This window comes from Phymastichus coffea, unplaced genomic scaffold (genome assembly GCF_024137745.1).
Source record: "Phymastichus coffea isolate CEN01 unplaced genomic scaffold, Cenicafe_Pcof_1.1 PCOF00062, whole genome shotgun sequence".
Taxonomy (NCBI): domain Eukaryota; kingdom Metazoa; phylum Arthropoda; class Insecta; order Hymenoptera; family Eulophidae; genus Phymastichus; species Phymastichus coffea.
The window spans coordinates 447,449-471,050 of NW_026706873.1; the positions used below are offsets into that span (position 1 = coordinate 447,449).

Consider the following 23,602-nt stretch of genomic DNA (forward strand, 5'->3'; position numbering starts at 1 on the left):
AACCCAAAATAACGCTTATACTGCCGAAGGCCCACTCGGCGTTTTCAGGCGGCGACACGACGACCGCAGTAGCGGGTGTATTTTTTGTTTTATTGGCGACGTATTACATCGGAGATCGCGCGTTTACTTGTTTTCAGACCCCGGACGAGTACCTGAAGGAGTACGACAATCGGCGCGGCTTGGAGTACTCTCGGTTCCATGGCTACGCCTACGACGGCATCTGGACGGTGGCCCTGGCGATCCAACACGTGGCACGGAGGATTCGGCACTTCCGTCGCAACCAGACCATCACCGACTTCCGGTACCGAGACGAGCTGTGGGAGCGGCTGTTCCTCGAGGCGCTGCGCAACACCAGCTTTGAAGGAGTCACTGTGAGCTTGACTTTAGGCGCACGCCGCGAGCGAAAGCGAGAGAGGATCATTTGCGGTTATTAAAACTAGTTATGCCATTCAAGCCAGTACCGGAAGCCTTTTAATTAAAGTTTAAGCGTTATTAGCGCTGTGTTACCAACGAAAGGGAGCTTATCCCTTCTCACTCTCTCTCTCGGCTCAATGAAATGCTCTGCACTGCTCTGCTTCGAGCTTGAGTGGAATTTCACCCTCTTGTTTTTTTGACGTTTTTATTAAGTCAGCAGCTTTCCACGAATGCTTTAGCGTACATTTCCCGTGAAAAGACTAATCCCTTCCCCCCACTTTTTTTTTTTTTTGGGAAAATAACGTTTCGCCATCTCGAGAGCGGACGTCAAACAATTTTTCGCCTGGCGGTGTTAGCGACTAGATTGCTTTTACTGCGCGTCTATCCTTTACGAATAAGTACTTTGTTGACGTTCCCGAAAAGAAATTAAAAAAAGTACCGTTGTGCGTGTGTGTGTGTTTTTTTTATTCGTACGCTAGTTTATCGCGAACGACTAGCGAAAAAAAAGATTACTCAAAGAGAGTGTACAACGCAGTTATTTCGTGGTGGATAAAAGTTTGCGCGAAACATAATGAAAAAAAAAGATATTCAATCACGGATCGTTTTTGCAAGCTGCCGCGTGCTGCGAGAAAGGACGAGCTCGGGCGCGCGAGGGTATGAACTACATTAAAAAAAAAAAATGTATATATACATATACCGTCCCTTTGATGTCTCTGCAATGTGAAAAGCCTTTTGCACGCGCGCATCGCTCAAATGGCAAGTATCAACGGTACATATACCGAAAGCTACTGGATCAAACATTCATTGTGGAGCTGTAAAAACTTGCAATTTCCGACGATTGGACGATGTTTCCCGAGTTCGATAATAAAAATATTTTTCTTTCGTTATTTTCTTTGTTTTTGTTGCTCTCGTTCCGCTAATGAAAACAGAAAGAAAAACAAATTTCAATGATTGCAATTCCTTTTTTTTTTTATTAGATTTTTGTTTAATTTAGCAGAAAAAATATTTTCCCCACGAACAGCCACGTGTAGCGCGTAAAAATGTGATCGAGCGAGCGTTAAGTGAAGCTTTCGCTGCGGTGGGAGGAAAGCGCGACACACTCGCGGAACGACAATAATTAACGTTGGGTGGAGCCCGTCCCCATATGGGAATCGAGAGCACCTGGTCATTCTTCTCGCGCGCCCTCATAGTCCGCCACCACGCCGGGCCTCTCGAATGCCGCGACGGCAGCGACGAAAAGAGCTCGTCTCGCCTTTGAGTCTTTATCGCGCCTTACGCGAGAGAGAGAGAGAGAGAGAGAGAGAGGCGTAATTGACGACTCCGCCGTGCGCGCACTTGAATTTCGCGCGTTCGGCAAACCACGGCTCGCTGCCTATCTGAATGACGGTTGCAAAGTGCAACGGCTGGCTCTCTGCAAGAATCGGGAAAATGACAATCAGGGCTAAAAAGACCCAGGGCTCATTTAAAAGACCTTCCGATGGGCAAGTACATTTCTTCGCTTGCTACTTGTAAACTTTGCGTGTTTCGAGCTTTGAAGCTTCAACTTCGAAGTAACCTTTCTAACTCTAGTTAGGATCGTTCATCTTGAGCTCTTTTAATTAAACGTAAACATGACGGCGATATTTCAGAAAAATTATTATGGGAACGCTGGTAATTTTAAGCATGTCGTGTATTTCGGAAATGAATTTCTCGCAATTCGCTTTTGATTCTTTTGACGTTGAGCAGGAGAGACGAAGTAATTTGCAACTTGGAAAACAACCAATGTATTTTAAATTGTTTAAATGAAACCTTTCGAAAGCTCTACTAAACATGAGTTAGCGTGGTTTATTTGTGCCCTCAAGGAGCGGCGTCCCTTGATTAAAAACCACTCAACTTTGCGGAATGCATCTACATGCGATATCAAGTCCGGGGCGAATCCCCAAAGAGTAATAACGCCCTGAAAGCATCTCGCAAATTATGAAGCACAATGCAACTCTATTTCGTTTCATTTGACTAAAGCTCTATCTACAGTGGAAATCCTTTGTATTTTCAGGGTCCAGTGCGTTTCTACGATAACGAAAGAAAGGCATACATAATGCTAAAGCAATTCCAGGGTAAGTAGATTTAGGAACGGGACGAGGGTCGAGGCAAGCGCAAGCCAGCGGATAATCATCAAATTGACCGATGTCTCTCGGTCGACGGGCCGATTATCGCGAGTCGCGAGAGGGGCTGTATCCTCGTTCGAGTGCTTGGCTCGGCGCGTGCGTACTCGCACGAGGCTCCGGGACTTTTGGCGCGTCGCGGCAAATGACCAAGGACGATTAAATACCCCGGCCCGCCGGCTGTAATATCTGGCTTTCGTTCGTGAGGGCGCGCAATAAATTCGACGAGTGAGCCTGTAAAAGGTCAGCCCTCTCTGCCTCCCTTTCTCACGGAGGTGTAATACTGTTTTATTTCAAAGCCCCGAGTGCTCGGCTTGCGCGCTTCCCCTTTTCATATCCTTAAGTAAGCTCCTCGCCAGCGCGACTCCACAAGCGAATCGCTCGTCTTTCCGTCTCTCTCTCTCTCTCTCTCTCTCTCTCTCTCTCTCTCTCTCTCTCTCTTTCTCTCCCCCTTACTCTTCTTTTTTACTCGGAAGACGAGCAAGAAAAAGCTCCGAAGAGCTTATATATTTTTGTGACGAAGTTCGGCCGAGCACGAATTGACGAGGAATGGAAAACAAAAAGATAAGTTTTGATGCCAAATCGAGTTCGATGCACAGAAACATTTCGAAAGAGAGAGAGAAAGAGAGAGAGAGAGAGAGAGAGAGAAGGGGGGAGGGGGGCAAAATTTCCAAGTGAGAAACGAAATTTACGGCTATTCACAAAACTGCCCGGCATACTGATTTTGTTTTCACTTTGCCTCCCCGAAGGCGAGGAAAAAGGAAAAAGGATGGAGCTACGTCCGACGGAGTCTTTCGAGAGCTTTCCCCTTTTTCCGCGCCGCTAAGAAGAGGAAAAGAATTGTTCTATTGTTCGGTTTTTCCATTCTACTTCTTTGCACGTGTTTTCTCATGTAAACGGTTAAATGCTCCGCTAAGTTTCTTTTGGGCTCTGTTATTTGTACCATTCATTGAGAACTAGTATCCAAGTTCTTCGTTTCCAATTATAATGTTAAATATTTGCAATTGAACAACTTGTTTTATCTCACGCCCGATTAATTTTCGCAGCGGGATTAGCCGACGAAGGCTTATGCCGTTGCAATATTGGAAGTGCACGCCGCTTTTTCGCACATCTTTTCATTCCATCGCGTGTTCTCCCAACTAGAAGCAAAACAACAAATGCACCGGGCGCCGCGCAACGCAGAGAGGAAAAGAGAATCGAAGCGGAGAAAGAAAAGCGAACAACAAGGAAAAAAAAAAAAAAAAGCAAAAAATAGCCAAAGAACAGCGTGAAAATCGGCGTCCGAAATCGCGCGAGCCTGGCTGCTAGCCGGCCTCTGCCCGGAAATGCCTCGCTCTGTTCGAGCTTCGCTCGCGGCTCCGCGGATAACGCGCGACGAGGCAGGGAAAAAATCTTCCGCGGTGGTGCAATCGATTCGGCCATTGACGCGTGCGCGTCGGTCGCAGGTGGCAGCGAGGTGAAGGTGGGCGAGTACGACGCGGTGAACAGCGAGCTGGACCTGTCGCCGAGCAGCGGGCAGCCGCTGGTCTGGCGCGGCAAGTCGCCGCCCAAGGACAGGACGCTGCGCATCATCGAGCACTCGACCGTCAACATTACCATCTACGCGGTCCTCGCCTCGGCGTCCAGCTGCGGCATCGTCATGTCCGTCATCTTCCTCGCCATCAACATCAAGTACAGAAATCAGAGGTAAGAGCTCGCCCTTGCGATTGGCAACGGCCACGACGATAAGCCGAGCTTTAATCGCGGGACAGACGCGACAATTGCACCGTCACGATCGCGAAGCCCCGTAACGCCAGTCATCGCGAGCCTTTCACTGGCGCTCGGGCCAAAACTGCGCGGCGCTCGTAAAATCAATCCTCGATCGTCCGGCAATCCATCGCTTTCCAATTGTGCGAATCCGCGCCGGCAGCTTTTCATTCGCAGCGCGTTTAACGACTGCAGCGAGCGCATGGACGCGATAACAAAATTACTCGTGTAATTAGCCCGGGCGCGTAACGAGGATAATGCGCCGAGTGGAGATGGGAAACTTGAATCAATATTTGGCGCAGCCTCAATTTCACGAGGCGCGCGACTCAAGCGTTTACTCGGCTGTGCGGCGCGTCCCTGCGCGAATACTGCACGAGTGGTCGGCCTGTTATTTGCAGATACATAAAGATGTCGTCGCCGCACCTGAACAACCTGATAATAATCGGCTGCATGCTGACCTACAGCAGCGTGATATTCCTGGGCTTGGACTCGACGCTCGCCTCGGTCAATTCCTTCGCCTACATCTGTACCGCGCGGGCTTGGCTGCTGATGGCCGGCTTCTCGCTCGCCTTCGGCGCCATGTTCTCCAAGACCTGGCGCGTGCACTCCATCTTCACCGACGTCAAGCTCAACAAGAAGGTGAGTTGTCCGCCGCGACGGCCTCTCCACTCTTACCGACTGCTCATCCTCGCCAGGTCATAAAGGACTATCAACTATTTATGGTCGTCGGCGTGCTGCTGTTTATCGATCTGGCGATAATGACGACTTGGCAGGTCGCCGATCCTTTCTACCGGGAGACCAAGGAAATGGAACCCTATGTGAGTTTTACTGCGCGCCATAACGACCGACGTCGCGAACGCATAAATCATGCATGCGGAAAAAAAGGGCCAGCGGCATTCTCTCCCTCTCTTGTGTTGGACATTTTTCCACCGCGATACACGGACTTTTGAACGCATGAATATGTGATGCCGCGGCAGAGCAGAGAAAAGAATGTCGACGCTGAATGTGCTTTTACCGCCGATAGTTTTCTCCTTTCCAAGATGTGCGATTACTTTTTAATAACCCGGGCAATTCGCGCGGATACCAAAGTCTCGCCGAGTTCGTTTGCTTTTTTAATTTTTCTTTTCCCCGGAACTTTTCTAATGAATCCCTCTCGCACTAAATTTTTCCTTCAAGATCTTTATAAGAACTTTGCAATCACTTAGAGAATGATTTTATCATTTTTCACTCTTCGCTCGAGCGAGATTTTTATCGAATTACGAATCGGAGCTTTTATTTTTCACCAAAGACGCGTCTCTGTCGCCCGTGTTTGCTCGCAAAAAGAAAATAATCGCGCAAACGTCGACTAGCGGCTAAAAATACAATCGATCGTGCGCGCGGAAACGAGAAAAGCCAAGTTACCCGTCTCGAGCGATTATTCAAAGAGATTCTCCTTGCCGCGCTATCTCCACTTTTATTATCTCACCTCCAGTGGCCGTCGCAAGGGAGGACGCGAATAAACTTTAGCAAATGTGAAGTGATCACGCGTAAGATGCAATCACTCTCATTCTCTCTCTCTCCCCACGTGAGCTTTTCCTCCGTTCTCCGTTCTTTCAGCTGCGTCCGAAAAAAAAAATGAAAAAAGAGCACGAAATAAACAATAAACAAATAAATAAAAATAAAAAAGGCAAGAAAAGAGTATGCAAATACAATGGCGCCATCTCGGCTGGGATTTTCAGCCACATCCATCCAGTGAGGACATAATAATCCTGCCGCAGAACGAGTATTGCCAGAGCAACAGGATGACGGTGTACTTGGGCAGCATATACGCCTACAAAGGTCTATTAATGGTGAGTGTAGGAGCGCGAGTTGTTCCCAGTGGCGAACGGGATAAGCATAACTTTCGTCTGGCGGGCAGATATTCGGCGCCTTCCTCGCCTGGGAGACGAGGCACGTGAGCATACCGGCGCTGAACGACAGCAAGTACGTGGGGATGTCGGTGTACAACGTGGTGATAATGTGCGTGACCGGGGCGGCCATCAGCTTCGTGCTGGCCGACAAACAGGACGCCATGTTCATAATGCTCGCGGTCTTCATCATATTCTGCAGCACCGCCACGCTCTGCCTCGTTTTCGTGCCCAAGGTAAGCCGCGTGGCCCTGCCAAGTCCGTTCAGCTTGCGCTGGCAAAGTACGGGCTTGCCGCACGAGCAGGCAATCAGCAAAGACGCGCTCGTCGCTGCTCATTGCAGATCATCGAGCTGAAGAGAAATCCCCAGGGACAGATCGACAAGAGATTCCGGCCGACGCTGAGGCCGATGCCGAAGACGCGACGTGGCTCGAGCATCAGCGAGCTCGAGGAGCGAATGAAGGACGTGACGACTGCCAATCAAAAATTTAGAAAGCTCCTCCACGAGAAGGAGTCCGAGCTGCAGGTAGAGCGCGCTACCTTTCTTTCTTCCCCGCCGCTTGCCCATTCAATTATGCCCCGCTAATGAGCTGCGTCGCCGTTGCAGATGTATTTAAGGAGACTCGGCGACGACGGCTTGGCGGATACTCAGGCCGCGATGGATAGGCTTACCGTGCCCAGACGGGAGACCACTATCAAAAGAGAAGGTAAAGCTCCTTTCATTTTCGCTCCGGCCCTCCCCTGCCCCGCAGCGCGCGCGCGGATGTGACGCCGAGCGACGTCTCCGAGCGAGGAAATGTAACGAGCAGCAGTCGAGAGAGGAATCTAGCGAAAGCTGTAATGAACCGGAGGACTCGAGGATACTTTTAAATTTCAACGAGCAGTCTGCGCGCTTTTTATTCCCCGCTCTTGCGGTTCTTTTTGCAATTTGTCCGAACTTTTTCTCGGATATATACCTAACTGCTGCTTCCTGCATTTTTCTCGCCGCGCGATTGTATCGTCGCACCATTTACTTTTCACTTATTTGCGTGTGTGGAAGTGCCTTTATGCATAATTTTTATTTTACTTCTCCCTCGACATTAACCTTCTCAACCTCGAGCTGTTTAACATTTCTGTATAAAATGTAAATATATTATCTCACGAATGATATTCTGAATACAATCTGTTTATATCCACGAAATCTGTGTATTAGAACCCACTGTCCAGCGGCAAAGCACTCAAAACTTGAAAGGTCAGTTCACGAGCATCGAGCGAAAAAGCTAATTCTTTTACAAAGTTTACCATTTTCTTGTTTTTTTTTTTTTTTTATCGACCTCTGTAATGCCTACTTTGAATTGCATGACACGCGTGTTATGTGCGACAAGCGAATGTAGTAATTGCTTTTACACACAATTCCGATGTTTCGAATGGAGTGTCTGCTAAACAATGGCTATTTGTATTTCTTTTTTTTTCTTTTTCGTTCTGTAGATTTTTTCCTATCGTTGCGTAACAAAATGGTCAGACGGAAGATGATAACAATGTTCATGCCCGTAGTCAACGCCTCGTAGTTTTTGTAGATGTTTCGTTGCAATAGCATTCCCGACGTTTCTCTAGAAGCACCTGTCAAATTGTTTCGCAAAAAGTCGAGACACGAACGTGCGCGCACACTACACACACACACACACACACACACGCGCGCACACACACAGATCAAGAAAGCCGCTTAATCAGCGATAGAGCCAGTGCACGAAAAATTGGATCAGCGCTCGCGAGGCAAAATAAAAGACGCATGGGTATTTGTCTTGCAGGCGAGCAAAAATACCACTCGAGCATCATTGAGGAGAGGAACGTTAATGAGCTGCACGGCTGCGTGTGTTTCAGGTCCGTCCATCACCACGGAAACGACTGACATCTCCATGTCCATGAACAGCTTGAGCTCGGCGGCGAATGTCTCTCAACTCGAGGGCGATTACGTCAACGTGAGCTCGTTAGATCAACAGGTTGCCAAGTACGTAGATTCGTTGAGTTTTCAAACTGCTTCTGACAGGTTGAACGTTCGGGTCATTTTTATTTTGCTTTCACTTCAAAGATAGAAAATTTGATAGATTAAGAGGGACATTACGTCGCTCTCGGCTTAATTATCAAAGTTACGCCCCGAAGGGCAACGCGTTCAACTTTTCTTTTTTTTTTCTGTTTTTTTGTTGTTTTTTAACGAGCGTTCATTGTGCTGAATTTTGATGAAAGGGAAAAAAGTTGGATGTTTGCTCGTTGAGAAGCTGGCCTATTATTCAGCCATGGAATAATCGAATTATCCGTAAGGTTATGCGAAACTTTCAAAGCACAAGAGCCGAGCTGCAACTTCGTTTGTTGGATTTTTAATTGACGTAAAGAAGAGAACGTGACACGCTGCAACTTTCCGAAAGTTCGTTATTACGTTTCGTTGCGCGCGCATTTTTCGAGCTTGGGCCTTTTCGTTTTTAATTGATTTACAACTTCCGACAAAACGCGGGCAGATCTCGTTTCGAGGATGAATAATCTTGGGAAGACGCGAAATAATGCGCCTCTTCCAAGAGCTCCATTGACGGCATAAAGGACGTATGGCGCTGGAAAACGAGCCGCGCAAAGAAAGAGAGAGAGCTCATAAAAGAGAATGCGTGCGCAAGCATGAAAACCGAATGACATTCGAGGAAGTATGAAAGTCTGATGCGACGCCCGGCGGGCGAGGCAATATATCCGGCGAAAATAGTCCGCGAGCTAGAGAGAACGCGCGCGAGATCGACCTTTGGAAAAGCAGCTCGGCGACTACATGGAGACGCGCGGCTCTCGTGTGCAGGAAGAAGACGACGTTCTCGACGAGCATCGTGACCACCACGGACGGCGGCGTGGATCGGGCGACGCACGCGGCCACGGCGCCGACCGGCGGCGCGCTCCCGTCGGCGCTCAAGCACTCGACCTCGGAGGACCGTCGCCGTCGCGTGGCGGCGGCGGCGGTCGAGCACGTGGAGGAGTCGCACTCGGACGAGGAGCCGGTGACGGCTCGAGAGGTGTGCAGTGGCCACCGGGGCTCGCGCGGTCGCCTGCCGACGCCGCCACCGCCGAAGAACGTCAGCTTCGGCGAGCTCAACGAGAAGGACTACCTCGAGCAACAGACGATCATCACCAGCGTGCAGTACATACCCAAGCACAGGCACACCGGTACGTACGACCCTTGGGCTGCCCCCGGCCGAGAGACGAGCGATCCCGGGATGACCGACGACGCGGTGCGCGCAGGGCCGACGGGCACGCCGGCGCACCAGTCCTCGCTGAAGCGCCGCTCGTCGTCGGCGAAGGCGACCGAGCTCGGCTACTCGCAGCACGAGCTGCCCGAGAAGCGGCGCACGTCGGTGCCGTCGGCCAACTCTATCAGCTATATATCGACGGAGGACGTGGCGACGCGCGCCGAGGAGTCGCTGGGCGGCGGCTTCGTCATCGGCGAGTGTGGGCACAGGCGGGCGCTGACCGGCGCCACCACGGGATTCCGCTGCGAGAAGCACGGCGGCGGCGGCGGCGGCGGCGGCGGCAAGACCAGCCACGCGATGCTCAACGGCGGCGGCGACGTGTCCAGGCGACATCGCGCGCATTACGACTCGCACAACGCCAGCTCGCCAAGTGTGCCGGCTGTCGTCAGCGCCAGCTACTCGGACAATGGTGAGCGTGAACAATCCAGCAGTTCGCTGGCGATATCTACGTCTGATTTATCACGAAAGTCGGTGCGGAGGGGAAAAGCCTTGATTCAGGTCTCTCTCGCAGACAGGCGGAAAGGGGGGATGCATTCGCATTTATGAGACGGGCCTCGAAAGAACTCGGACACTCTTTTGTTAATTTGAAATTTGGCGCGCGCCACGCCTACACTCGAGTGCTCGATCCCGCAATAGCGTGCGCTCTGGTCGGATTGTTGCAGGCAAGCACGAGGAGTCGATGATCCAACGCTCGGTGTCGGAGCGCTCGCGCGACAAACCGGCGTCAGGCACGGCCGGCAAGTCGGCGACGCGCCACACGCACCCGGCCTCGGAGTGCCCGCACCGCCGGCGCTCGTGCCACCGCCACATGGAGTCGCGGTTGCGCCAGCAGTCCCAGTCTTACGCCCAGAGCACGCCGGACGTGGCGTCCAAGTTCCGCGCCCGCGGCAGCGGCGCTGGGGCCGCCGGCCACGGCGTCGGCGGCGGCTCCAGCTCCTCGCAGATGCAGAGCGCCGTGTCCATCGGCGAGCTGCTCGACGTCAACATACTGCCGATCTTTCAGAAACTGCTCACCGAGAGGCACAAAGGCACCGCGAGCCGCTACGGAGCCAGCATCGCCAGCTGTCCCAACCTCTCCATCAAGTGCGACATCGTCGAATACCTTTAGCTCTTCGCGTCGATGATGCGTGTCTAACAAACTTAGACGATTGCACCCTGCCCCCCCTTCCACCCCCACAACCTTCTTTACCTTTACGATGGCCACGCTCTCTGAATTGTATGAAAAAACAAAAAAATAAAAAAACAAAAAAAACACGCACTGTGGCAGTTGCGTATACGTACAGTCTTCGATCCGTAGCAATCGTATTTTCGCGGCGCGATCGCGTTGGGTCTCTTTGACGACGACGAACCAACATTTTCGAAAGGTTCGCAAGCACGCGCAGGCAGTAGCATCAACGTCGACCGCGTCGCAAACTAATCGAAAGTAATCGTGCACACGACGATATGCTTAACTGCCCCATTATTTGATGAACGTTTGGTAACGAGAGCGAAACTACAGCTGCGGACGCGGCGCGCGTCGGATGTACGCCCGGCAGAACGCTTCGAAAATGCTTTCGCCGTCAGGATTAGAGTCAATTTAGTGTACAGAATAATCTTCAGCGAAGGCGAACGACTATCCCTTCTGTTTTTCTATAACGAAATTGTAATGAGATACCAAATCACCGAGAAAGACAGAGAGAGAGAGAGAGAGAGAGAGAGAGAGAGAGAGAGAGAAAGAGAGAGAACTAGAACAAACACAGCGTCTGTACGTTTAGAAGAATTTTGTATGATAATTCGGAGTAGTAGTAGCTCGATCGACGAGGGAGTAAAAAACGACGAGTGCGCGCGCGTCGACGTGTGTGTATATATATATATATATATATATATATATATATATATATATATATATGTGTATATATATATATATATATATATATATATATATATATATATATTTAAAGATAATATTAAAGATAATAAAAGATAACTTACACACACAGGTAATTACAAGTGATCGGTTTTATAATTATAATGTATGACAATGGACGACGTTTACATGAAAAAGAGGATTTTATGCGACTTACGAGGATAAGAGTTTTATTTATCGAAGTTATGAGGTTAATGGAAACGATGTACACTAAAGTGAACTCTGTTTTTTGGGCCTACGCCAAAATCGCCGTCATTGATTACGACAACGTAAAATACCAAGAAAATCATTGAAAACGGAAAAGACTTTTTTCTCTCGAAAAATAAAACGTTTTAATGTGTCAATTATTCCTCACTGGTGTGTTCGTGTGTGTGCGTGTTTTAAGTCCAAGTTGAGAGGCGCAATGAGTTATGAACGCACACTCACACACCGATGTAACGTTAAGTTGTAATGTTAAGAAAAATATGCATTGGTATATATTCTAGTACAAAATATTGTTGCTGAATCATTTGAAAAAGGATTATATTATCGATTGATTTTGACTGTTAATTATGTGTATAAAAAAGTAGGTGATATTTTAAGGAATCTGTTGATGAAAAACTAGAAGTTCATTATGTTATGTGCGAGAAAGAGCAAGAGAGTGAATGTTTGAAGTGCTTTAATTTTTTGTAATATAGAGAAGAGGATATTGTGCTAAGTCAGTAATGTTACATATAAGCATATACTTGTTCCGTATGTAAATTGTACAGAATCTAATTATGTCGATGGAATCGAAATTTTACATTAAAGGGAATGTGTTCAATTTTCATCTTGTACAGTAAATCAACGAATTTTCATTCTAAAGTTTACTTCGCATTTCTTACTAATCTCGTTTTTTTCCGTCTCCTTTGAAGTCTCGCTCGTTCTACAATTGCCTCATTATACCAAACTATGAAATAAAAAATCCTCAATCTCAGGTACTCGATGTAAACATGATTGAACGAATAGTGAGCTTCGAAGTGAGAACGAGTCGAGTTTGTTTGTGCGATATCAGAGAACAAAGAAGTTCACTCTCAAGCTTTCTCGTAAGAATATAAATTGCGTATCTTGATCCTCGTAAATGGATTTGATCCTTCAACGCCACAGGGAGAGACAAAGGAGATCAAAAGGAGAGCAACTTCCCGACTCAAGAACTGTTTATAATAAATTATACCTGTCGTACAGTCTCGCTATCGACTATGGACTACTCAAACGTAGTTAGTTAGATAATTTGCGAAATAAAAATAAATACGAGAAAAGTAAAAGGTAACGTAAAAAAAGTATCTAACGAATGGACAAGTGCGACGTGTGCATGTGAGACAGAGATATTTACCTTGTAGACCGAGAGAAAGAGAGAGAGAGAGAGAGAGCGCGTCGTTGAGTATGTGACTTGTTCGGCGATTGCGAGACGGCAATCCGCTTTCCGTTCGAGGGACAATATTGTACGCAAATGGCTTTCGTTGCGATTGACCACGCACGCTACGATTAGTCGATTGTTTCACGACTGCAATAATTTCCTCTCGACATAGATAACTAATCAACGATCGTCGCGATCTTGGACGTGATTTTGGGTAATCTTTATGAACCACCAAAGTAATGACGAGTCTTAACGCGTAGGTATTGAAAAATTGTATATTACAAATTATGATATTCATAATGCAATGTGTAATAGTTTGAATGTGAGCGAAAAAAAAAAAGACGTAAAAGTTTAACGCCATACATCTATAGAGGACATACTAATCGATATTGAAGGCTGTCTCGCAAAAGTGATAAAAATACAAGCAGTGTCGTTTTCTCAATCACACCATCAAATACCGCATACATTTTCGAATCAGTATTTATTTTGTAAATAATACGAGTCACCACAATTTTTGTAAAGAACGGCAGCGGCAAAAAGAGCAAAGAACGTCCGGTCCAGCGTCGACATCTTGGAGATAATAATTTGGTAAACAGAAAACAAAATGGAAATACTTTTAAAATAGTGCGATATTGCAGTGAATGGCCTTTAATAATTGGTATGATCTGAAGAGAGAAAGAGAGAGGAAAATGGACGACGGTTAAAAAAAATAGTTAGCAGCGGGTTCTGCCCAAGGCGCCAATATTGTTGAAACATTTAATAGATGTATACAGAAGCGTTTTTAAATAATGATTAATCTTTAACAAGAAAGATAACAAAAAAAAATAAGAAAAACTCGATCGTAGCGAAAACGAAGTTCGCGCGCGCGTGTGTGTGACTGACTAAAGTAAACGTGTGAATAACGATATAAATAAAAAACCGCATCTTGCGACGAATAAATATTGGGAGGGGCACCATTTTTTGGGAGAAAACAAATAAAGAAAAAAAAAACAAACAAACAAATAACAAAGGAAGAAAAAACAATTGTTTATTCGATTATTTGTACGATACATCAACTTTGTTTACTGTCAATAAGATTTATTGTCGGTTAATAAATTTATTATCGCTTAATGACTTTAAAAGAAAAAAAGAGGTGTCTGTATTGTGTACTTTCCGGATTCCCTGCAGCCCTTTGCCTTTTTCCCGCTGCTTCTCCGCGTGGAGAGGCGCTATTATGCGGGTTGATTGCTTTTGTGACGTCGCTGCCGCGGCGCTCTCTTTGAGGCGGTCAAGATGATGGACGCATTTAGCGCGTGCTTGCGAATGTATTGACCTGTTTATTCGCTGTCAATCGATAAAAGTCTATTTTAAAGTCGATTAGACTCTTTGACTTTGTGTACACGTACGCGCACCAAAAAGAAAAAAAAGGGAAGAATGGAATCTTTTGGCGAGAAAAGCAGCAAAGAAAAGGGCATCTCGATGTCCTTGACACGCCACGGTCCTTTTTTCGCCACGGTCAGCACGAAATTTCGACTTTTCCCCGTCCCCATAGTGCATTTCTCTTTTGAGATGAGTAGAAAGCGCAGGAGAGTCCCTCGAAAAAAGAAAAATAATAAAATAACACAACAACAATAAAACACCAGGTCGATTTTGGGGGTGCAACCAAGGACGCGGCAGACGCTTAGAGACGGGTCGACGCATCGGCAAGCCGACAGACTAATGTGGACAGTCAGCGAGGCAACTTCGCTATTTCTCTCGGGTTGCGGAAGAGGATTTTCTCTATCTCTTCCTCCTTTATACTCTTATTCCGTTATCTTTTTTTTCTTACTCTTTGTCCCTCGCTCTACATAGTTTTCAAGATGTTCGTTAGATTTTTCTTGTTTTTACTTTACGCTTCGATAGCTACGAAAACAACGGTTGCACTGCCGAGGATGTTTGTTAATTTCACCTTCAGCGACAGTCCCGTCGATACCTCTACTGGCAATAGAACAGACCGTGAATACTCTCTGGACAGTTCGGAATTCGATGGTAAAGCAACAAGAAATTTATTTTTTCGATATTAAATTATATTTTTTTGTTTTTCCTTAACACGTGCAAACGTATCGCTCGCAGAACACAATATAGACAAAATCTACGGAGGTTCTTACGCTGCAGTCGGCCAATTCCCTTTCATGGCTGTCGTACATCAATTAAACCAAGACCGCAGTTACATGTCCTGCGGTGGGACGATTCTATCGAAGCGTTGGGTACTTACGGCAGCCCATTGCGTCTACAAGTCTCATATATTTCTGGTTGCCTTCGGAGTAGTCGACAAATCCGCGTTCCGGTGAGAGCTAGAAAGCAATTTGACTTGACCTACGCAGATCAATTCGAACCCTGTAACATCCTTATACATTTCTTTGCACTTCGTCCTTGGATATCAGTTACGATTACATCGGCAAGAAAGGTGTGACGATGATAGTTAATCAAAGGGCAATCTATCCTAGATTGAGATATAAATTCGACCAATACGACATTGCTCTTTTATATATGCCCAAGGATATTCCTTTTGATGGTGAGATTTTTTTTTTATTCGCCGAACGCCAAGCAGCTAATTGAAAGGACATTAAAGAATATCTCTTTTCTCTTGTTATACAGATAATATTCAACCGATCCGCTTGGCCGGTGCATCCTACACCCGGAAGTCTTTTGTGGGCCAGACGGGTCACATTTACGGATGGGGTCAGGCCAGGCAGAACGGCCATGCGATAAAAAAGCTGAAATACGGAAGTGTGAAGATTATATCAAATGCTAAATGCCACGTGTGGTGGACCATCGACGGAACGCACATCTGCACGGACTCGTCAACCGAGAACGACGTCTGTCGTGTAAGCGTATACGCTTGCGGCTGCATAGCAGCTGACAAATGATTGCCACACGAGAATTTCTCTCTCTGATCGATACTTCAATTTCCGTTTTTAGGGAGATAGCGGCGCCCCTTTGGTTGTGCTCGAGAGCGACGATGAACCCGTTCAAGTTGGAATTGTCAGTTACAGCGACGGTCAGTGTCCCAGTTCAAGGCCCTCGGTGTTCACTCGTGTGTCTGCTTATCACATCTGGATTAAAAAAGTTACGGGGATCAGCTACAAATGAAAGTCATTTGTTTTACTTAGACTTTGTATTTTTTAACAGCTAGCTTGGCGAATTCTTAAGCTACATTTGATAATAAAATGTTGTAAAAAGTGAGAATTTGAATTTGATTCGAGAGGCAATCGAGCATGTGTAATCCCATTAAATGTGCAGACCGACCATCGGGATATCAAACGACTCCTTGGATAAACTCTAGAGGGCTACTGGCAGTAGATAATCGCAGAGCAAATGTTACACAGACGCTTACTTTAGCTACATTCGAATTTGAAGATGCTTACAATTTTTATTTTACTACCAAAAGCTATTCTTCTAGCCAAAACTGTGGTGTGATTGAAAAATCAATAATTTTTATTTCATTCTGATTTTTTTCCGATGGATAAGTAATATTTGGCTTCAATCGATTTTAATTCTGTTTAAGAAACTTCTGACTTTATCGAAACTACACTGGTAATTTGAATAAAAATATAGGTAATTATACATCCGGGTCCAAGGTTTTAATAAACTATCGATAAAAATTTAATGTTACAAAATTGAACAATCGATTTAAATACATTAAAAAATCACAAAAGAAAATGCAAATTTTCAATTTTACTTTTAAATTCACTTTTCACGAAGTAAACAATCATTATTCTTTGTTCATTGTCAACATATTTTCGTTTCCCGTGATTGACAAAATCAAATAAATTGAATTATTTGTTTAATTTATGGCAAATGATAAAAAGTATATACTTACTCTGAAAAAGGAAGTTTGGACTCTCTTTATAATTGGGATCAGGATTGTAGCCTGAAGATAAGTTTAACCACTATTCTTCTCTAGGGAAATTATTAAGAACTGAAACGGTACGAAACGAATAATGATATTATTTGTAAAAGAAGTAAAAAGCTTTCCAGGAAAACACCTTTGCATTTCAGAAAATCATGATTCTTCAGCATCAAGAGTAATCACTTCAATCTCTGGAGATTTATCAAATATCAATACAGTAATTTTTGGAGATTTCTATTTTGTTAAAGTAATTTTCTCATAACTTCTAAAATTTTTTTCTTTCTTAATTTCATCTTTTCAATTTCTAAAGCTTTTTTATTGTTCATATAATTTTGTCAAACTTTGAAGTTATTTTATTTGTTGATTTATTCTGATCTCCTGTTTTTTTCGTGGCGTAGAATGGGACGACGAGTCAAATATCCTGAAATAAATAAAACCTATTTAATTAAGAATATTTTTCAATGTTAGCTTTTTTCTGAATAATTGTTATGAAATTCATTACAAGTTAAAACGATTCCATACCAATTACTAAATTTCTTTTTATTAGTCTCCTGTAAGATGTATTACATAAGCTAGTTATTTTATCTTGCTATACTTTTTGACTTTTTGCTAGAACTTTAAGAATCTGTGTCTCTAAAACTTTTGGACTATTTTCTTTTCCACTTACTAATGTCACTTTAGATTTTTATATTTTTATATTTTAGATACATTGTTATCATATCTTTTCATCATTAGAAGATTCATGACTAAAATTTTTCAAATTTATGTTTAAATTGTTACTGTTTATGGCTTTTCCTCTTTTACACTGGTAGTGCTGCCAATGTGGAGTTCAGTTTTTTTATATTTAGATAATTCAATTATATTGATAATCTGTTTATTAGCATGGGATTCTTAACTAAAGTTTCCAGAACTTGTATCTAAATCTATAAAGTTTATCGGTTCTTTTCTTTTCCACTGATTTATGCTAATAATATCAAATCCAAATTTTTTACAGTTTGATATTTTTGATATATTATTAACAAGAATATGTTTATCATTTGAAAATTTATCTCTAAAATTTTCAAAGTTTAAATTAAAGTTGCTGATGCTAATTGGTTCTTTCCTTTTCCAGTGTTCAAAGCTAATATCAGCTTCATATTTTTCACTTAACATTAATATTGTAGAATGACGGTTTTGATCAATTTGTAAATCATCACAGGATTCTTCCGAGACATTCTCTCCATTAAATGTATGGTGACAGGGCATTGGATTTTCTAAACATTGAGTACAAACAATGTTGTTAAAATCATCATTAAACAACTATTTTATTAAATAAAAATTACAGACTTATTAGTTAAAACCATATTAAAAATATCAAAGAACTCTGAGCCAATCATTTACTTTTAATATTAACTCCATAGCTCTGTTTCTATGATTTATGAATTAGAGTATATACCAACCTACGATAAGCTTTGACTTTTAAGATAGTTCTCACATCATGACAACAGCATCCTAGTCCAACTGAATTTTCTTTTAACTCAAGATTAATGAACCTTCATAGAGATTAAATAAGTTTATTATCTAAATTTATTTCTAGACAATCAATCTCAAATTAAAAACTACATTAAGACACTAAATACCTCCAATGATCTAAATTCAAAGGCATTTCTTTTGCAAAAGATTATGTAAAATAGTTTATAGAATAATAACAATTTCTCTCCTCTTTTTGGAATATACATGTTCGGTAAATACATACGTAGCATCATCAGCTACTATTCCTTCCAAACTAAAAAATATAAGACATGAATTAAATAAATGCTGCAAATATGAATAAAATTTCATGTGTACTTAAATAAAATTATGTAAGTATGTAAATTGCTCTAGTAATAATTGTAATATTAACTAAAACTTATTTCATATACATAAACAAGAACTAATTGTTCATCACATATTATACATAAAAAGTAACATACTTTAATAACACACTCAATTTCCTTTTGAAGTTTTCGTTCCCAATCTTCAAACTTGAAAGTTTAATTCTCAAGGAAGTAAAGATGCTTGATAACAAAATTATTATTTTCTTCAAGATTCACGAAGACCATCTTATATACTTAAATTCTTTATTCCTTCCAACATATAAATTCACAACAGCATCCAAATATTATCCAAAAATAACTAATGACTAAATTATGATACCCTTAGACCGCTAACAACCAAATAATAATTTATATGAATGATCTTTGTCCACATGACATATATACGAGGTATCAGAAATACGTAAATAACTAAAAATTTACTTGCAATTGTAACACTATAGCAGCTAGCCACATATTTTTCTGAATCTCATCTTTTTATTTTCAAACACAACACTCGAAATTTATTAGCGGCTAAATTGTGTACTAAAAAATGCACCTGCGCAGTAGTTGTGTTTACGTGCGTGACAAAGTACTACGAGCTGCGAGGTTAAGACAAATCAAGACAAATCGGTATATCAATTAAATACTTTAGGTCGTCTAATACGAGTTCTATAAATGTTTAAAACCTCAATTTGTGTATAAATAGTGTCTAATAATTCTCTTCAGATAGTTTAGTTATTTATTTATTTTTTAATTTGGAGCATATTATTTGTTAAACAAGTAGGTACTCTAACTGAAGATTTTAGTTTAATCTTTCAATAAATGCTTTACTTAATGCTTTTATATCATTTAAATAATCTTGAATATCATTTAAAGGAAAATTACATCTTATCAGATACCAAAATGTCTGATGAAGATGAGCCCCAATATGTTAAGAAGCCAAGGACCATACATTATGGTACATTGGAAGATTCTCTTATCTCAGATTCAATTAGAGATGGAAAAGATGGTGACCCTAAGCAATTACTTGCAAATGTTCATATTTCAAATGAATATATGGATCTTGAAGATGAAATGTCCAAAGATCGTCAACAGTTATTGGAAGAGTTTGAAAGGAGGAAAAAAGCAAGGCAAATCAATGTATCAACCGATGATTCTCAGGTCAAGAAAGATTTAAGACATCTGGGAGAACCAGTTTGCTTATTTGGGGAAGGTCCAGCTGACAGACGGAATCGTCTTAAGGAACTTTTGGCAAGTTTAGGAGAGGATGCTATCAAGAAAAAAGAGGATGACGATACTGCTCCTCAAAAAGATCCGGAAACAACTTGGTTTCATGAAGGACCAAAATCCCTTCTTCTTTCTCGTAAATGGATTGCAGGTAATGAATAATATACATATTATCAAAATGTAAAAATGAGAAAATATTTATATAATTATCTACATAATTATGTATATTTTCACTGAACTTTGATTTTTTACAGTTTATTCACTTGCTCGAGCCAGAGAGAGACTTGCACGAGCGAAAAAAGAATTGGAATTACCTTCTGCTACTAAGACAGCAAAACGTCAAGAATTAATCAAAAAATTGCATGGATTAAATATAGAATGTTCTCAAATTGGTGACACGCGTCCAATCTCTTATTGCCAATTCAGTCCAAACTCTAAAATACTAGCCACAGCTTCCTGGTCTGGTTTATGTAAATTGTGGTCAGTTCCTGACTGTACTTTATTGAGAACACTAAAAGGCCATGAATGCAATGCGGGTTGTATTGTTTTTCATCCAAGAGCAACCCTTGAAGGAGATATTTTTGATGATCATGCAGCTAGAAAAGTTGTGATGGCCAGTGCAGCAGCAGATGGTAAATAAAATTTTTATAATTTTTCACTTGCTAGTTATGAAAATTTAGTGATTTGAGTAAAACTCTGAACATCTTTTTCATCTGTAGGTAGTGTCAAGTTATGGGGAGGTGGAAAAGGTGATAAACCCTTAGCTGAGGTAGAAGGACACAAGCCATACAGAGTTTCACGCCTTGCTTTTCATCCATCTGGAATGTTCTTAGGAACATGTGTACATGATTATTCTTGGCGGCTATGGGATTTGCAACAAAAAGTAGAGGTGTTGCATCAGGAAGGTCATACCAAGCCAGTTCACTGTATTAGGTAAAATTACTCAATTATTTTGAAAAATAGATATATGGAAATAAAATCAGCTAAAAAATGTATTTAATACATTTTCATAAAATACATAGATTTATTCTTTTTATTTCTCTTGATTGTTTAGATATTTTCATGTTCCCTAATAATATTATGATTTAAGTGAGTAAATTATTTATAAATTTTTTCAGTTTCCAAGTTGATGGTTCAGTGGCTGCTACAGGAGGTCAAGATTCATTTGGAAGAGTGTGGGACTTGAGGACTGGCAGGTGTATTATGTTTATGGAAGGCCATCTCAAGTCCATATTTGGCATAGACTTTGCTCCTAATGGCTATCATATAGCAACGGGCTCGGAGGATAATTCAGTTAAAATTTGGGATCTTCGCAAAAGGGCACACATATATACCATTCCAGCACACGTGAACCTTATCTCAGACGTGAAATACCAAAAAGAGCATGGTCAATATCTAGTGGCTGCTTCGTATGATCATACTGCGAGTATATGGTCACAAAATACTTGGCAGCCACTGAAAACATTATCAGGTCATGACAACAAGGTAATGTCAGTTGACATCTCTTCAGATGACAAATATATCGCCACAACTTCGTACGATCGGACTTTCAAATTATGGGCTCCAGATTCGTTAAGTTAACGTACATAACTGTAAATAGGTCATTTTTTAAGTGTTTTCTGTAGCTTTGACTATTCTTTGGACTATTCTTTATACCAATCCTGAAGACTATCATTGAGTGATAATGTATTTTGCAATTATTGACTGAAAAAGTAGATTGATTTTATAAACAGACACGCAACAAAACTTAACTTATTGACATATTTCTCAGTTAATTATTCGACCAGATTGAATGAATAAAATGTTGATTCTATTGAATGAAAAATAATAATAATAAATGTGTAAATAGTCATGTAAATCAGAGTCTACGCTTAATCACCTGTAACGCGTACGCACAAGCCGTGCCGATTTTCGGCTCATTAACTTGATCGAGCGTGTATATGGTGGAGGTCAGTCAGCGACCCAGTGCTGTCTCAGACGAAGATCGATGAGAGTTGCATCTTTGTTCGTCCGCTCGCACGCCGGGCGCGTGTCTTCTTATCATTACTCTCTTCTCGTGACTTTATCAAATCGAATGACGTCAATGCTCGCGAAAAATGAGCGCGCGCTCGCAACGTCTATTGCATTCTTGTGCATTTTATTTTTCAAACGGGGAGAGTTGGACTTTATTCCGATGGACTTTGGGGTCTATTGAAATTTTCGTATTTGGCTGACGGAACGTAGATACCATTTCAATGGAATTTTAATAAGTGATCGACGTCAGCCTGTAGATGTGCCATATTATTATTCTTTTATTGACAAGAATTGGACTTTATTATCCACAACTGTGATTAATATAATGCAGTTTTACTAGGAAAAATCCGCACGATCGTCTTTCTATTTTTATTATCTCTAGACGATTTTGAAATGCCAACGATTAGATAATGAGCTGAGAATTGTTTCAAAAAAATAAAGCTATTTCAAAGCTTCAGACTATCGAAAATAAGATTAGTTGTGTTATTGTTTAGCAAAAAAAGTCGACTTCGCAATATTGATAAGCTCCGATTTCCGCAATGATGAAAAGAAAAAATTAATCAAACGATTGAACTTTGCACGACGCCAAATCAAACGCACATCCTTGCCGAACGAGTCGCATCATAATCTGCAATTCTGCACTGCAAGCATAACATAGAATTCCCGCCTCATTTCCAGTTTGTTTTCAAACAAACTGATGATATTACGCTCAGGGTTATCTGTCGGCTTAGCTGTCGGCTACACGAAAATATTCCTTCGCTGGCGTTCAAGTTTCAGACCGCGATTACATCTCTCCGGGTAAATTCGCGCGCGAAACTTTTCCAGCCGATTATAATCAAAATCAGCGATAAGGATCGTACTGTCGTTCGTAGCGATCGACGCCTTCGTCCACGGGGATAAATGGTAAATTTTGCAAGAAACCAATCGCAAACATCGGGGTACAGGCTCGGGACGATAAGCCGACCTTACAGGCAGTCGGGCGTCAAAATATTCCGCAGAGTGCGTAATCTCAGCTTTTACGTAACGAGCGGCTCGCGCCAGACGACGAATGTTTTGGCCGCGGTCAGTTGTCCGTTTGATTGCCGCATCTGAGCGATAAGCCATTGCTCGCCCGAGACGAGAGGGCCGCGCGACAGCGACGACTCGATGGGTCGCCGAGTCGATGCTTGAGTTCCGCACCGGAGCGGCGGCGCAATATTAATGAGCTCGCACTCGGACGCAACTCCCGCCAAGCATGCGCTTATTTTCGTTGCCGCTGATTAGACTCGCGTCGGAGCTTGAAAACGAGACTGCAAGGCTCCTGCGTAAATCTTTTTTTATTTTGAGAAAGGGATTGTCCGAATCGCGTAGCGCACCGAGTGTTGCAAGTAACGAAGTGCGCTAAGATCGACATTTCAAGTCCGAACGAAATGCAAGCGAACGACGAAGAAATGAAGCACTTTTATAAATTTCAACGTTTTTTACAGGAATGTAATGCACGCGGGCATCTCCGTTGATTAACAAATCCTTGAAATTTCATCCATCCGCTCGAGATGAAATCCGAAGCGACCATTTTTCTCGCGGATCGAACCGAATGGCAGCAACAAAACAAAAATAAAAGAAGAATCAATATGCATTTACATCGTCTAGCTTATCGCGAGAAAGCATCAGAGATGGATCAGAAAAAAAAAGTCGCGCGCAACGAGGCTTCCACTCCAAAAAAGAAAAACGAGGAGAAGGGGGAGGGGGAGGAGGATGAGGGGCGCGGTAGCATGCCAAAATGAAAGAGCGATTAGGCTTATCTTGATATCGCTTGATCCTTGCCCTCCTCGCCCCGCGCGAGATACGTCGCTCGCGACCCACATTTTCTCAAGGACCGCGAAATGGGCGCTTAATTGCAGCGACGTGCGGCGTACGGTCTCGTCGTCGTTTGGGTTCTCGCGCGCGAGCTC

At 43.0% G+C, this 23,602-nt stretch overlaps 3 protein-coding genes and 1 long non-coding RNA gene across 8 annotated transcripts in view; 3 read left to right on the forward strand and 1 right to left on the reverse strand.

The window, feature by feature from the left end:
- The window catches only part of LOC131666936 (gamma-aminobutyric acid type B receptor subunit 2), an 81,886-nt gene extending 70,611 nt beyond the window's left edge, over positions 1–11,275 (forward strand). The window contains exons 7-20 of one of the 2 annotated variants that reach the window (XM_058940036.1): positions 138–371; positions 2,447–2,507; positions 4,001–4,241; positions 4,700–4,940; positions 4,997–5,119; positions 6,020–6,130; positions 6,199–6,423; positions 6,531–6,713; positions 6,795–6,894; positions 7,380–7,418; positions 8,048–8,174; positions 9,000–9,361; positions 9,437–9,853; positions 10,107–11,275. In XM_058940036.1, coding sequence (XP_058796019.1) covers positions 138–371; positions 2,447–2,507; positions 4,001–4,241; positions 4,700–4,940; positions 4,997–5,119; positions 6,020–6,130; positions 6,199–6,423; positions 6,531–6,713; positions 6,795–6,894; positions 7,380–7,418; positions 8,048–8,174; positions 9,000–9,361; positions 9,437–9,853; positions 10,107–10,552 — 2,910 coding nt within the window. In that variant the 3' untranslated portion in view covers positions 10,553–11,275. The remainder of the gene's footprint in view (positions 1–137; positions 372–2,446; positions 2,508–4,000; positions 4,242–4,699; positions 4,941–4,996; positions 5,120–6,019; positions 6,131–6,198; positions 6,424–6,530; positions 6,714–6,794; positions 6,895–7,379; positions 7,419–8,047; positions 8,175–8,999; positions 9,362–9,436; positions 9,854–10,106) is intronic. The other variant, XM_058940037.1, reaches the window with a different exon arrangement.
- Positions 11,276–11,405: 130 nt separating this feature from the next.
- LOC131666977 (collagenase-like) lies at positions 11,406–16,242 on the forward strand. Its single transcript, XM_058940124.1, has 5 exons — positions 11,406–14,732; positions 14,817–15,030; positions 15,128–15,258; positions 15,342–15,571; positions 15,666–16,242. Exons 1-5 carry the CDS (start codon positions 14,564–14,566, stop codon positions 15,834–15,836), a joined length of 915 nt encoding a protein of 304 aa, XP_058796107.1. The 5' UTR covers positions 11,406–14,563; the 3' UTR covers positions 15,837–16,242.
- Positions 15,620–18,123, reverse strand: LOC131666978 (uncharacterized). Its single transcript, XR_009302157.1, has 3 exons — positions 18,036–18,123; positions 16,567–17,849; positions 15,620–15,799 (listed from the first exon to the last, which is right to left on the reverse strand). It is a non-coding gene; the product is annotated as an uncharacterized LOC131666978 (long non-coding RNA).
- Positions 16,257–23,510, forward strand: LOC131666976 (U4/U6 small nuclear ribonucleoprotein Prp4). 4 transcript variants are annotated; one of them, XM_058940123.1, is made up of 5 exons: positions 16,257–16,280; positions 19,308–19,809; positions 19,913–20,290; positions 20,378–20,591; positions 20,777–23,510. In XM_058940123.1, the coding sequence occupies exons 2-5, from the start codon at positions 19,335–19,337 to the stop codon at positions 21,237–21,239; spliced, it is 1,530 nt and encodes a 509-aa protein (XP_058796106.1). In that variant the 5' UTR covers positions 16,257–16,280; positions 19,308–19,334; the 3' UTR covers positions 21,240–23,510. The 4 variants fall into 4 exon arrangements, with proteins under 4 accessions (XP_058796106.1, XP_058796105.1, XP_058796103.1 ...); XM_058940122.1 differs by lacking the exon at positions 16,257–16,280 and adding an exon at positions 16,281–16,301; XM_058940121.1 differs by lacking the exon at positions 16,257–16,280 and adding an exon at positions 18,393–19,211.
- The last annotated feature ends 92 nt before the right edge of the window (positions 23,511–23,602 follow it).